The 13,305-nt window shown below is 53.6% G+C and overlaps 7 protein-coding genes across 7 annotated transcripts; 5 read left to right on the plus strand and 2 right to left on the minus strand.

Moving 5' to 3' along the window:
- Positions 1-167: 167 nt before the first annotated feature.
- On the plus strand, positions 168-2,007 carry HETIRDRAFT_480898 (uncharacterized protein; the record flags this gene model as incomplete). The annotated part of the gene is made up of 4 exons (XM_009553334.1): positions 168-1,260; positions 1,340-1,388; positions 1,459-1,870; positions 1,942-2,007. The coding sequence occupies one exon, from the start codon at positions 168-170 to the stop codon at positions 1,257-1,259; it is 1,092 nt and encodes a 363-aa protein (XP_009551629.1). The 3' UTR covers position 1,260; positions 1,340-1,388; positions 1,459-1,870; positions 1,942-2,007.
- Positions 1,560-1,751, plus strand: HETIRDRAFT_327953 (uncharacterized protein; the record flags this gene model as incomplete). Its single annotated transcript, XM_009553335.1, has 1 exon — positions 1,560-1,751. The coding sequence occupies one exon, from the start codon at positions 1,560-1,562 to the stop codon at positions 1,749-1,751; it is 192 nt and encodes a 63-aa protein (XP_009551630.1).
- On the plus strand, positions 2,003-2,983 carry HETIRDRAFT_422145 (uncharacterized protein; the record flags this gene model as incomplete). Its single annotated transcript, XM_009553336.1, has 1 exon — positions 2,003-2,983. One exon carries the CDS (start codon positions 2,003-2,005, stop codon positions 2,981-2,983), a length of 981 nt encoding a protein of 326 aa, XP_009551631.1.
- A 572-nt stretch (positions 2,984-3,555) lies between these two features.
- HETIRDRAFT_328365 (uncharacterized protein) lies at positions 3,556-4,545 on the plus strand (the record flags this gene model as incomplete). The annotated part of the gene is made up of 3 exons (XM_009553337.1): positions 3,556-3,709; positions 3,763-3,817; positions 3,867-4,545. 3 exons carry the CDS (start codon positions 3,556-3,558, stop codon positions 4,543-4,545), a joined length of 888 nt encoding a protein of 295 aa, XP_009551632.1.
- A 1,431-nt stretch (positions 4,546-5,976) lies between these two features.
- HETIRDRAFT_436614 (uncharacterized protein) lies at positions 5,977-7,172 on the plus strand. The gene is made up of 3 exons (XM_009553338.1): positions 5,977-6,083; positions 6,147-6,190; positions 6,241-7,172. The coding sequence occupies exons 1-3, from the start codon at positions 6,029-6,031 to the stop codon at positions 6,907-6,909; spliced, it is 768 nt and encodes a 255-aa protein (XP_009551633.1). The 5' UTR covers positions 5,977-6,028; the 3' UTR covers positions 6,910-7,172.
- Positions 7,173-7,318: 146 nt separating this feature from the next.
- HETIRDRAFT_37775 (uncharacterized protein) lies at positions 7,319-8,158 on the minus strand (the record flags this gene model as incomplete). The annotated part of the gene is made up of 5 exons (XM_009552856.1): positions 7,319-7,503; positions 7,567-7,590; positions 7,644-7,711; positions 7,806-7,918; positions 8,081-8,158. 5 exons carry the CDS (start codon positions 8,156-8,158, stop codon positions 7,478-7,480), a joined length of 309 nt encoding a protein of 102 aa, XP_009551151.1. The 3' UTR covers positions 7,319-7,477.
- Positions 8,159-8,356: 198 nt separating this feature from the next.
- On the minus strand, positions 8,357-13,242 carry HETIRDRAFT_446573 (uncharacterized protein; the record flags this gene model as incomplete). Its single annotated transcript, XM_009553339.1, has 11 exons — positions 8,357-10,809; positions 10,861-10,990; positions 11,217-11,560; positions 11,615-12,003; positions 12,077-12,153; positions 12,262-12,535; positions 12,605-12,654; positions 12,713-12,839; positions 12,908-12,946; positions 13,011-13,132; positions 13,197-13,242. The coding sequence occupies 11 exons, from the start codon at positions 13,240-13,242 to the stop codon at positions 8,757-8,759; spliced, it is 3,651 nt and encodes a 1,216-aa protein (XP_009551634.1). The 3' UTR covers positions 8,357-8,756.
- Positions 13,243-13,305: the final 63 nt, after the last annotated feature.

Raw genomic sequence — 13,305 nt, forward strand, 5'->3', positions numbered from 1 at the left:
GGTATGTCATATCAGTCCCGTTGCAGTGTTCCGACTGTTCAACAAACTAAGACCTCCTGTATACTGTGGGCGGATAAATAGAAAACTTGATCCAGCTGGTCGATATTGGAATATTCACTGACTAGTTGAGCAGCTACAACGCCTTCTTGAGACTTGGAATATCCCCCATGGATACGGACGCGCTAACAAAGGGTCCATCTCCCAAACAACAATCCCCAACATCCACATCGAAGAGTCTTCCCTCACCTCCCACAGATCGCCCCTTATCCTTCCATAATGCTTTCAGGGTCTATCACCGCGAACAACTTAGCAACTCGAGCGTCGAGACTCCTGTTTTCTCCCCTTCCACCACCACCACCACCACTGCTACCAAAGACGACGCTGCACCCCTCCGCACGCTTGACGATGTCCGCGACCAAGTCGCCGAGAAGATCGCCGTGCGCGCGCTGCGCAAAGTCAGGCTCGTTGACGAGGTAAAAGTCGCGGTCGTCCTCACCTTCTCCAAGAAGGACGATGCACAGTTTCTGCGTCAGGTAGCAGAGCACCTGCATCGCATCCTCGCGCTCAAGGAGTACCTCTTCGCGATCGCCACGACGGGCGCTGGTCCGACGTCGCTCCTCATTTGCGGGTCCGCATCCGTGCACGTACAGCGCGCGGCGCTGCTCGCATCGTCCAAGTTCGTCGGACGGATCCAGCCGCTGTACGACGAGGGCACGCGGTGGATCGCGCGCGTGCACAAGATCGGCTGGACCGCGTATGATGAGGCCGCGCTCTGGGATGTCATGCAGAAGTCCGCGCAGCGCCTCATCGATCCATTGCTCCCGCCGCCGGGCTCCCGCTCGATTGCACAGGTCCTTGAAGGCGCGCGGACGCGGCTTCAGCGGGTGTCGCCGCAGCAAGCGTTCGACGAGCTGCACGACGCGGCGATCCCCATGCCAGTGCTTCTCGTCGACATCCGTCCGCAGGCACAGCGCGAACAGTACGGTGCCATTAGCGGCTCGCTCGTCATTGAGCGGAACGTGTTGGAATGGCGCTTTGACCCGCGTTGTACAGACGGACGGCTGGAGATCGCGACTCGATACGATTTGCGAGTCATTATTATATGCCAGGAGGGCTACACGAGCTCCCTCGCTGCTGCTGCTCTACAAGATCTTGGGCTCTTGAATGCTACTGATGTCGTTGGAGGGTACAAGGCATGGAAGGAAGCTGGACTTCCAGTGGAGATCGCGCCTGTATGGGTCGCTGTTCCCGAAGTTTGAGGTACGGTGTTTGACTCGTTCATAATGACCCTCTCCTCCAATGATGGTTGCTCATCGACCCTCTTCTGATTTTTGAGTAGATGGCTTGTCATCCAATGTGGTATCCGTTCTAGTCCAGATTGGACACAGGTACGTTATACGGACCCACGTTTACGCTGACGCAGCCTATGTGGGTTCGAGCTCTGATATGGCAATCCAGCACGATGTGGAAGTTGGTTCGCAGCCCCCTTTGCGCGCTCGCCGAGGCGCTTCTTCAGACATCCGGCAGGTGAAACATCTGATACGGATTTGAGTCACCTGATGAGAAAACCTAGACGCGCACAAGCGCAAAACACGCGGCTAATTGTGATGGATTTCCTTATTGGGCCGAGTTCGATCGGCTGGCACTCATGGCGAGCGGGTCCAGTCACCTTTGTCTCTCTTGAACCACCATCATCGTTTGACCACTCCTCTGTTCGACATCTTTTGTCTCCCTGTTCTATCTCACAATAACTCACCTTACACGACAATTGTTGTACTAACGAACCCGCTTTAGAAGTTCTTGACTTAATTGTCACGCTGTGAAAGAAGATTCCGCCGCATCGTTGCTCTAACTATTCCAGTTGTAGAAGGTGCGTGGTTCAGTCAACAACAATTGAAGGTCCGGTGACTTATAAGCGCGCGTCGTGCTCGTTTATAGCAGTTTTCTCGCTCTCTTGTACTTCGTCAATCTCTGCTCTCCCGAATCATACTTCTGTCTTAACATGTCTCCTCGTCGCACTCGCAACTCCACTCAAGGCCGCACCAGTCTACATCTCAACCAGAAGAGTAAAGCATCCATACCATTGGACATTCTTGATCATACGCCCATGGCCGCGACTTCAGCTTCAACTCCTCTCCATTCTTCAACGCTCTCGCCTAGGAAGCGCTTAACTCCTCTTCCTATTTCACCGCCCTCTCCAAAGAAGCGGCGGTTCGCAGAATCCACTGACCCCGCCTCGACGCCACCACCTTCTCCTTCCTCTTTGAATGTATCCCATCTCTCGCCATCCCTCGTCTCTGATCAGCACAGTATCACCATAGCTGTGCCACAAGTCCAGACACTAAGTCCTCTTACACGAAGTCTGTCTATCGTGACACTCCATCATGACATCGACATGGAACAAGATCTGAAATCACCTGCGAAGGCACGGTCGCCATCCCCTGCACCGACTGAAGTGGTCTCCGAAGAGGAACTTCCCAAGAAGGACCCGGAAGCCATTCACCGAGAACTTATCGAGCAGAAAATCAAAATTCGCGATTTCGCGTGGGAGCCCAATCCTGCGGTGGTTGTCCCCTTCAACCCTGTCCGTGCGTTGGTGGATCACGATTGGCACCTGCGGAATGTCAAGCAGCACAAACTCAAAGTCTCCTATCAGGGGCTATGGCGCCTCCTGCGCATGGGCTGGATCACTCTTACTGAGGTTGAACCATTTTGGAGCACTGACCTGCGCCAGAACGTCCTGCAGTTCGACTCCCAAGAAGATGGGCCCATACCGGTAGAATGGGTCAACAGCTCATCAAGTGACACCATCCCGACGCCTCAGGAGCGTGTGTGGTTGAGGAAGCGTCGGTACCCCCCCACGTTGGGCGACTTGCCTGACAGCCAGTTTTTCGGGTCCGAACCCCATGTGACCGCCAAACAGCCAGCCGGATCGGCTCTCCAGTGTCAGAAGACGGAGGTCGTACTTGACCTCAACAATTAGCTAGCCCCGATACCATAACAATTCGGCACCCTAGCGGCGGTTTTCGAGCATGAATTATGGCCGATTTTTGGTTGAATAAAGAGGTGTACGAAGGATCTGTGGAAGTGTGGAAGCGACTTTAAGAGGGTTGATTTCTAGATCTATATGGACGATGGATGTTCATCGTAATCTGTGTTGAACAATCATATTAGAGTTGGGTGTCGGCGGATGTTGCGATGTGATGTATTCGCTTTCCATTCTGGGATAACAGTCGGATATCGTGTTGTTGTAATTCTCGTTCTCTGTAACACCAATGCACCATCATGTACCTCACAATCCAGCACTCTACCCCTCATGTTTCCTACCTTCCTCGGTTTGCTTATCACATCTACTCTTGTTCTGAGCATGCAACGTATGAGACTACGGGCTGGAACGTTCTGGTTCTTTATGCGGAGTCTCATTCGCTGACAGTCAGTTGTCGCGCCGAGTCATCAGGCCGTTTCAGTTCCCGCAAGTTGTGTATTTAACTATCTCGCTATGTCCTATTGCCATATCATATCGCCACCACTTTTGCTGTCACCGAGCTTTCTCGCATGTCGAAGGACCAACAAACTTCAAGCGGAGACATCGGTAAGATAGGGGAGGGTGATACTTCTCTGGTGCTCGACATTCTCCCCGAAGATTTGTGTGCTATAGCCTTCGAGAATCTGAGAAAAGAGGTACAATGGCACACCATGCTTCACCGAGGTACGTAATCTCATTCTTGTTCAAGAACAACAGGTTGAGGCCAGGTTATGGAGGTGGAGAGGTACCACGTCTCGTCGCGGTAGAAGGAGCAGTAGACATTGATGGCAGGTACGTTATCTCCAGTGTTTCGTGACACTGCTTCTGAAATCAAGCCCAGCTTCCCAATCTACCGCCATCCCACTGATTTCACCCCTCCGCTCGAGCCATTCTCTTCCACTGTCTCGCTAATCCGACAGCACGTCGAGAAGGCGCTCAACCACCCCGTGAACCATGTCCTCATTCAGCACTACCGTACGGGTGCAGACTACATATCTGAGCACTCTGACAAGACTGTCGACGTCGTCCGCGGGTCGAACATCGTAAACGTCAGTCTCGGTGCGCAGCGCACGATGTTCTTGCGCACGAAGAAAGAGAAAGATCCTGCAGCTGCCACACCGAGGATCACCCAACGCATCCCGCTGCCCCATAACTCCATGTTTGTCATGGGCCTAGACACAAACAATAAGTGGATGCACAGCATCCACACGGACAAGCGCCCCATGAAGACGAAGTCCCCGGCGGAGCAGTTCCAGGGAGGAGAAAGGATCAGCCTGACGTTTCGCCACATCGGAACGTTCTTGACGAAAGGCGAGAAGAAAATCTGGGGGCAAGGCGCGAAAAGCAAGACAAAAAACGAGGCGCGACCCGTCGTGAATGGCGGTGAAGAGGCAGAGAAGCTGCTTGCGGCATTTGGGAGAGAGAATCACGAGAGTACGTTTGTTTGGGATGATCACTATGGGCAAGGATTCGATGTTCTCCATTTCACTAAGCACCCGGGCGGCGAAGTAGTGAACTAGTTTTGTTTTGTCAGAAAAAACTTGACTGTTCTTCTGTGCGTCCTGAGGCCTGAGGATGATTCGGATATCTCGAAGCCTTCCAGTTCTCTATCTCTTGCTGATCACTTCCTATTGCTTCTAGATCTTTTGATTGGCTGGCACTGTCAATCTGTCAAGGAGGTTTCAGGTTCAGGTACCAGGTGGGGCTTGACGCTAAACGGACCAATCAGACCTGGATACAGTATGTTATCGCTTGCCACTAACTGCCACTGATACACAGATAAATCATTACCGCAACTTGAAAGCAACTTGACTTCTCTCCTGTGCGCGTATTCAAATGAGTTCACGGATTTTGCGTCAGCTTGCTTAATGAGTCAAACCTCAATTGTCGCTGGGACCACCTTATTCTATCAAGTATCAACCTTCCTACACTTCAATCATTAACACGCTCAATGTGAGGACTAGGTCTATGACACAGTCTCTCGCGCGTATCCAATCCCAGTTTATAACTTTGTATTACGACAACCCCACTCGCATGTGGCTCGAGTACAAATGCTGGAGAACTGGGAGCCTGCATCGACTGTGTCGTCTCGCTTAGTCCTACGCAGATGAACCAGAATATACGACAGGCTTATCTCACGAGTACGTTCACAATGTCTATGTTTTCACAAAAAGCCACTCGTTAATCTTCGACTGCTAGATTATGAGGTTCACTACATCGACGTCGGGGTCCTGTCGGGGACCTTACTGTGCGTCTTGATCTGCCCTATATTCTCTCTGACCGGACGCAAAACACGACGATAGCTCTCCGTCTCTTCTGGTGATGTCTCTGCGTCTGCCGCTCGTCGTAATCTCAAAGCACCTCTCACGGCGTGTCTCGGCGTTGAACATCTTGATGCTTGAACAACACTGACTGGAACGTATTGAAACTTCGATGTACATCTCTATGACTACCAAAACTGCTGCGGTGATAACACAGTCTGTCACCGACGTATACCGCCTGCACTGCATGATCCAATTTTTGCCCTCATACCTCTGTCCTTGCTCTTTCTGTGCACACAAGCACACTGCTTCATCTTGCAAATCACCCCAAGCCGGTCAGTGAATCCTACGCTGTTTGATCACTTGTCTATCATATGCGAACGCGGCCTCATGATGCGAATCCATCCAAGGAGAAGTTGCAGACATAGACAGCCTCCATCAGCTGACCCAGTTGAGTTCCTGCATGTCCATTCGCGGGCATGGCATGCCGCTGGATCTAGGCGCGCGCACATGCAGGGAACATGATGATGTCCTCAATTGGCATCCTCTTGCACCCTGCCGGGTGACATGCGCTCTCAGCACGGCTCAAACAACGCCAGTTAAGCACCGCCCTCAGCATTCTTGATTGACTGACCGTGTCCATATAAATACCCCATCTCTATTTCAGCATCTCCTAGCCCATCCCGTCTTCATTCACTCTTGAGACCCGGCCAAAAAGGCGTTTGCAGCTTCTTCACAGTCTATGATGCAAGGCTTCGTCGTCATCGCGCTCTTTTTGACTGTGCTTGCGAGGGGAGGTATGCATCCGCACTCAGCACCTGTCTATTCAACGCATACTCACTGACACTGCATTGTTGTAGCTAAAGCTGCTCCTGAGGTTGCTCGTCGACAAGTTTCCTCTTCAGTATGCTACCTCCCGTCTCCCAAGACCTGACCTTGACTCTTGACTTGTAGCTCCTTCTGACCCCACCTATCGCCACGAGCGCGTTCACTACTGTGTCAGTCGCGTCTACCGAGTCCCTCCCCTCCGTTTCGGACGGGACGACATCCACCGCGCCCACCACTTTATCACATACCGGTGCCTCCATCACAACGCATACCGGAACGCATACCGGAACCCTAACCGCAATTCATACTGCAACTCACACGGGGACCAATAGCGGAAGTCACTGGGAAACTCACACTGGAACTCACACTGGAACTCACACTGGAACTCACACAGAGACTGACACAGGGAGCATTTCTGGCCCCTCTCTCCCTCTGAGCGTGAGCACGATAGCCAGCTCTGTGCTGTTCTCTACCACTGGCACAGGCTCCGACTTGCCCAGCCAGTCCACTGATTCCGCCACCATCACTTCCCCGACGACTTCTCTTCCGACGGTGTCTCCTCCGACCCTTACCGTCCCGACGAGCACGCTCGTTAGTAGCAGCGTAGCCACTATCACTAGCCCGGTGACCAGCTCCCCCGCAACTTCTTCGACAGTAGAAGCCACTTCAACTTCGGCCGCTGCATCTACCTCCGCAACGAGCGCTAGAAACAGTGGTGTCATCAACATGGAGGCATCGAAGGCGGCGATGGTGATGGCAGGTGTCGCCGGCGCTGCAGTAATGTTCTTCGTCTAAGCCGACATCAAGAAAATGTGTCGATGTCCCTTGTTGCACTTTTTCTCTGGACGCGGGAGTGAGGGACAAATCGGACCTCTTTGATCGTGTGCCCTTCCCTATACTTGACGTGATCGTATCTAGGGCGGCCATCCACACCGTACCATTATTCACTCAAGCCATATTTTTGATACCATCGAAGTACATATATATGTGCCATCTGTATGTCATAGTACCTTCGCTCGATACCCGCTTTGTCTATATATTGTACACGGCAATTTGCATTACAGTCGCGAGGCAAAGTGATCAGTGGCTTTTAGAAGGTCAAGTTTGAACTCTTTGGGTGCAAGAAGACCCTGGTCTCTTCCATTGGATTTTCGACAACTGGCAGAAGTCAGTGGAACATCTTAGTGTCAAATGAATGCCACAAGAGTTGATACATTGCTGATTCGATGGAATTACGACGATGACACGACAGGCGGGAGCGTAGAGAGACGCGCTAAGGAGAAATAAGGAAAAAGGGTAGCAAATAGTCGGGAGAGAGACACACATAACCTAGGCAGAAAGCAATATAAATGCACAAAAGGAATCACATCGACCCCTGACCCCCGACCTCTATAAATATCAGACAATGGTTGTGAGCAAGCGCTGTTGGTTGTTGATTTTGTGAAAACTCACGCTCCACCATCACATCGATCGTATCTGGAACCAACGATCAGATACGGCCGATCAAGGGCGGCAAGGAATCCACATACCGTTGTCCTCCATGTCCAACGATGCGGGTGTGTCATCATCGTTTATTCTGTTCCCGTCGTACAAAAAGCTGCACGCCCGATGCCAGATTCACGTTCAAACAAGAAGCAAGAGTGCAAAGTTCAGCGAATCTCCCGCCACATGAAATATCCATGCAAACGCACCGAATGCTGCCCACGTCCTTGCCCACCTTATTCGCATATGCGCCTTGTAGTTTGCTCAGCTTCGTGTTGCGCTTGATCTTGAAGAAAACTTCCTCCCCCTGGGACGTGACGACCTACACAAACAACGCCACCCAGAAGAAGCCGTCATCCGAGCCGCACGCGAGCGCAACGATCGCGCATCGCACAATAAGCGTTGCGGCGGGTCGATATCCCAGCATTTTCGCACAATCAGCCCCACAACGCCCGCCGTAACAGCCTGAGCATAAGACGCGCACCTTCACGTTGATCGGCGCGTTACCGTCCTCAACTTTTGGCGTTACTTCGGATTGCGTGTGTTGCTCTTCCTCGGACATGCTCGTTTAATCGTGTGTGCTGTCGCGAAGCGTGGTCAGGATGCTGCGAGGCAGAATTGCGCGTTCTTATGGCGGTAGGGATAAATAAGACAGATGCTGAGGCTTCGACACTAAGAGGCGCGACGATGAAGATGTGTTTGTCTTCGCCGTTTCACCAGTTTCTTTATTATTTGTGCTTGCACTTGTTTGGCTTGATGTCACTATATTATGTAATTGAATTCTCGGGACGAGGTTATGACGTCGACGATTGTCGAGTATCGTATGGCGGGGAAGGGACTGAGGGGCTTGGCCGATCCGGTCGCAAAATAATGGTGATATCGTGACTAGGACTATCGTGCTGTAGAGTATGGTCTACAAGAGTAAAAGGACGCAGTCGAACAAGGAAAATACCATGAGAAGTATAGAAGGGCACGAACCAATCACAGAGAACGAATTGAAGGAATAAAAAATAAATCAAAATCAGAATACACATGAATACATATATGAGCGCCGAATTGGCTGTGCAAAGGCTGATCGGGTGAATGTCCTTGTCCTTGTCAAACGAGCGGAGAAAGAGATCCAAGCGCGTGTCTGGAATGCTAAATCTGACGTGAGGAGCTCACCACTTCTTCTTTGACACCCTCCGCAACGCAGCCTTTGCTCTCGAGTACTCCTCATCCTCGTCACTTGAGTCGACCCACAAGCCGTCCACCTCCAGATGCGCCTTTCCGTTCGAGGTTCTTGGGCCATTCCATAGCTGACCATCGTCATCGTCTTCCACGGCTGGCGGCGTAGGAGAAAAAGTAGGCTGGAGAGACATCCGCACGGACTTTCTTCGAACAGGCGGAGCGATCGCCTCGTTCGCGTCGGCGGTTCCGTTGGCAGTTCCATTAGCATTCCCAAACGCGGTGAGGGTTGAGGAAGACACGTCTGACCCTGTTGACCGTGGGCCAGACTTCTCTGGTGGGGGAGGGGGAACCTCTGGCTCTGGCTCATCGTCGAAAACTTCGTGACCTGTCTCGTACGACGATATAGAAGAAGTGTCGTCGTCCTCTTTGTCGGGCAAAACTTGCTCGATGGCCTTAGACGACGACGATTGTAGTTGAGGCGATGAGTGCTGAGGCATTCTGTGAACAGGCGGCGCACGCATCGGGGAAGGCGTCCGGCTCGGGCTCTTCAGAGCGCTCCGCAATGGCATCTTCGCAGGAATCGGCATCGGCCTGGCCAATTCGAGCGACTTTGGAACCTCCACCTTCGCGTTCGTGCCTGCAGAGCCTGGGCCGGTCAAAGGTGGAGGCGCGACGACGCTCTCGAACGCAAGGCCCTTTCCGCCTTCTCCTCGAAGATTGTAGTCTTTCAGCGGAGGCGGCGCCTTGACGCTGACCAGCCCGCCGCCCCCAGGGCTTGCATCAGGACTACTTGCCGGACTGAGGTCCACTTCCCGTGTGTGTGCTGCCCAACCGTCTCTGTTTGTTCGCGTCACACCTTCTACGATCGACATCAATGACGGCTGGCCTGGCTGGCCGTTAGACAATGCTGCGCGAGCATGGGTGTGCGCGCTTGATTGGGGGTGGGGATGGGAACCCGTCCAGGTCGCCGCCTTACTCGTCGGAGGCGCCGATGCGCGTTTGCGCGCTGTCGACGTGCTGCGATTCACTGCGCCCGTGGATTGCGAAGCTGTGATACCGCCTCCCGGAGGATGCTCGACTGGGGGCGCCGACGCAGGAGACACTCTACGGAAGACGTTCGTGACCAATGGAGGAGCGGAGCTCGTGCTCATGCCACTCGTCCTCGACAACGAACTATTGTGCGAAAGCGTCGATGGGCCCGCCTGAGACATGGACTGCGTCCGACCGACCTTGGCCTTGTGCGTCGTCGCAGACGGCAGAGCAGGCACTTCCAGAGCCAGCGAAGTTTCTGCCCTTCCCTTCCCTTTCCGAGTCCTTGAACCCATCGCCAAGCCACCCTCGCTCGCCCACCCATTCTCCGCTGCGCTGGTATCCGCATCAGGCGCTCGTCGTAAACTCCGTTTTTTCAGCCTCTGCCCACCAGGACTTCCGTTCGCCTGCGGGCGGCGGCGAACCGTCTCCTCTTCCGACGCCCTCCGTGTAAACGGCATTCTGCGCTGAGGCGCCTCGTCCTCGCTGTCGCTCTCCCCTTTGCGCGCCTGCTTCAGATTCTTCTCCGTCCGCGTCTTCCACCGTCCATTATCTCCCTTCTGCCCGCTCCTGAACAAGCCCGCGATGCTTCCAAAAATTCCGCTCGTCTTCCTTTCCCTCGGCATCGCGACCTGAGGCTCAGACACACTTGACGTCATACCGTTCGAACCGCCCCTCTGCGGGATCGGCAGGCGTTCCGAGACACTGCTCCCGCTTCCCCGCCGCTGATGCGAGCGTAACGTGAACCGGCGGGGAAGCGCCGTCCGGCCGGAGGCCTCGGGGGCCGCCTGCGCGAATCGGGCGTTCTCTACGACCTGAAGTGGGCCCGCTTCTCCGTTTTCCGAGGAGCTGCTGCCGTCTGGGGGCTCGTCCTCCTCGGTAATGCGGCGCTCCATCCCGATACGTTGTGGGAGCACGAACTCTGAGATCGAGTGCGCGGGCTCGATGTGAAGCATGTATCTTTCGTTTTCTTCTGAGGCTCGGTGTGAATTAGGGCTTGCTGCGCGCATACATCTATACAAAGGGTCAGACGAAGCAGAGGAAGGATGATGATGAACAACTCACCCATGCTCTGCAAATCCATTCTCGAGAGGGAGGGCAATTTGAGACGCAGACTGTGAAGGTCCTAGTGAGGACATGTCTGAGCCTAGTGGATGGTGCATTGGGTCTGGTAATGGTTTGTGTATGTCGTTCGCTAAACAGAAACAGAACAAGTCAGTAAAATCCAAAGTTATCAGCAAGATGTCGACCAGCACAGTTAGTAAGTGATGGCCGGCACAGAGCAAGTTTATTGTGCTAGTCGCATCAGATGTCACTGCCTACAAGCCTGCTCATTTTGGTTATTTCCGGAGCAGCGAGAGACAGAAGGCCAGATTCGGGCAAGGCAAACACATATATACATAGGGCTGATGAGAGCTCACCATGGCTATTGGACATGTCCATGCCTTCCAGTGCGCGCAGGCCTTCCTTTCCCATCTCTCCCCATGTCCAGCCGCACTCCACCATGGCCGTGCATCGCACGTAGAGACCCTGTCTAACTGCGCTAACGCGCATGGCATCGAGCTCGCGCTCTTTAGTAGCAAGGTGTGTTTCGCATGCTTGCAGTTCGGCCTGTGCGGCGGATAGTTTAGACGAAGCGGGAGAGGTCGAGTTGGACGAGCTAAGAGAGGACTGGGACATGGAAGAGGGGGAGGGTCCGATGTTGGCTATGAAGGAGTCGCGGGTCGGTTTCTGGTGTTTCGAGGCCTTGATGAGACGTGTGACTCTGACGGCAGGGACATCAGCATTCAAGAAGAGTCCGGGACGCGTTGCGACGCACAAAATTTCGCGGTCGCGCATGATGTTTCCGACATCGTCCTCAAGGCCTTTCAGCCTCGTGAGGTGTTCGCGCCATGCGTCCACAGACTGCGCGTATCTCCTCAGCGCGTCGTCCGCGCCCGCTAGCGATCCCGCGACGGCCACTACGGCGCGCGAGACAGTGGGAGGTGATGCCGAGGCATATGCGGCAAAGGAGGATAGAGATGCATGTGAAGCCGAGTCGAGTAAGGAGAGGAGCTGTTTCGTGTAGTCTCGTTCGTGTGTGAGTAGGTTGGACAGCAAGCGAGAGTCGGTTGGCCGGTGTACCATTGCACGCCCCGTCGCCGTCGTCGTCGTCGTCGTCGTCGGTGAAGACGAAGTTGGGGAGGCTGTGTGCGCCGTGCGCTCCACCTGGATCTCAAACAGAAGTACATAAGCCTGGTTGAGTTGTTGCGGAGATCGGCACTAGCGCTCCGCATCGAACCCGGCGCTTCCCGTTGCCGCCTCGATCATTTCCCCACGTCTCCTGTTCTTCTTTGCTCCAGCATGGCGGTTTGCAGACTCAGAAACATGATGGATTTCGTAAAGTAACATGTTAGACAGGATTAAGATAGGTGCACTATACGCTTCACAGAACACCGAAGAAAACAGCCACACCAGCAAACAGACCTCCACACGCAACTCTTGCCTTGGAGACTTCGATAGACATCGCGCCGTTGCCAAAAATCCCACTGGGAACACTGCTACTGCTGCTTACACCTTGTGGGCCCAAAGATGCATCATTGGTGTTAGAAGAGTCAGCGATGGAGCTTGTAGTCGCAGCCGCCGTGATTGTTCTCGAAGAAGATGCGACAGTGCTCAAGCCGACGTTTGTGGCGGTTATGATCGAACGAGTATTGGTTGCGGTAACAACCGAAGCGGATGGGCTGGCGCTATACGAAAGCTACACCGTGCGCCGAAAGGGAGCATCAACAAATGGGAAAAAAAGGTGCAATCTTATATGGCTACGTACAGATAGCGAAGGGACGGCGATCCCGCTTCCAGAACACAAGTCATCATAGTCTGATTCAAATAAAAATCAGTCGACTTCACGAGACGATCACGACAGACATGCGCATACTGTTGAGAACTTCCTGTCCCAGCTGAATCTGAGACGTTGTAGGCGAGAGAGAGACCAGGCAGTTGATACAGCCCTCGAGTTCATCGCCATTCGTGATGGTGCAGGTACATGCAGCAGTCGTGCAGTCCTGTGGAATATGATAATCGGATCGTGAATACCGCACGTTAGTATAGAACAAGCTGGCTCGAGACGCACATTCAAGGTGGTATAGATCGGAGTGCAAGCTGGTTTGCACTATATGACAGAAGTGCGTGTGAGCGGCTACAAGACAATGCATCATTGAAATCTGCAAACGGACCGCAGCAGGAAGGGTACTAGGATCGAGTGACTGTCGAGCGTAAATGGATTGGGGCTCATGCGCAAGGGCCAGGAGACCGTTGATGGTCGAAGCAGCGAACGAGCCGGCGGCGGCAGCCGAAGCTGAACGCGCAGAGAACACGCTACTCAATGGCAATGCGGGAATCAAGTGTTACCCCTGACTCACTTGATACAACGGAAAGGGCGAGAGTGGCAAGTACAATCGAACGCATCTCGGGAGAACGGGCGATCCAAACGGAAGCAGAAGCGCGGGCGGAAAGGGGTATTTGGGGTAT

The sequence above is a fragment of the Heterobasidion irregulare genome, assembly GCF_000320585.1.
Source record: "Heterobasidion irregulare TC 32-1 unplaced genomic scaffold scaffold_11, whole genome shotgun sequence".
NCBI lineage: Eukaryota > Fungi > Basidiomycota > Agaricomycetes > Russulales > Bondarzewiaceae > Heterobasidion > Heterobasidion irregulare.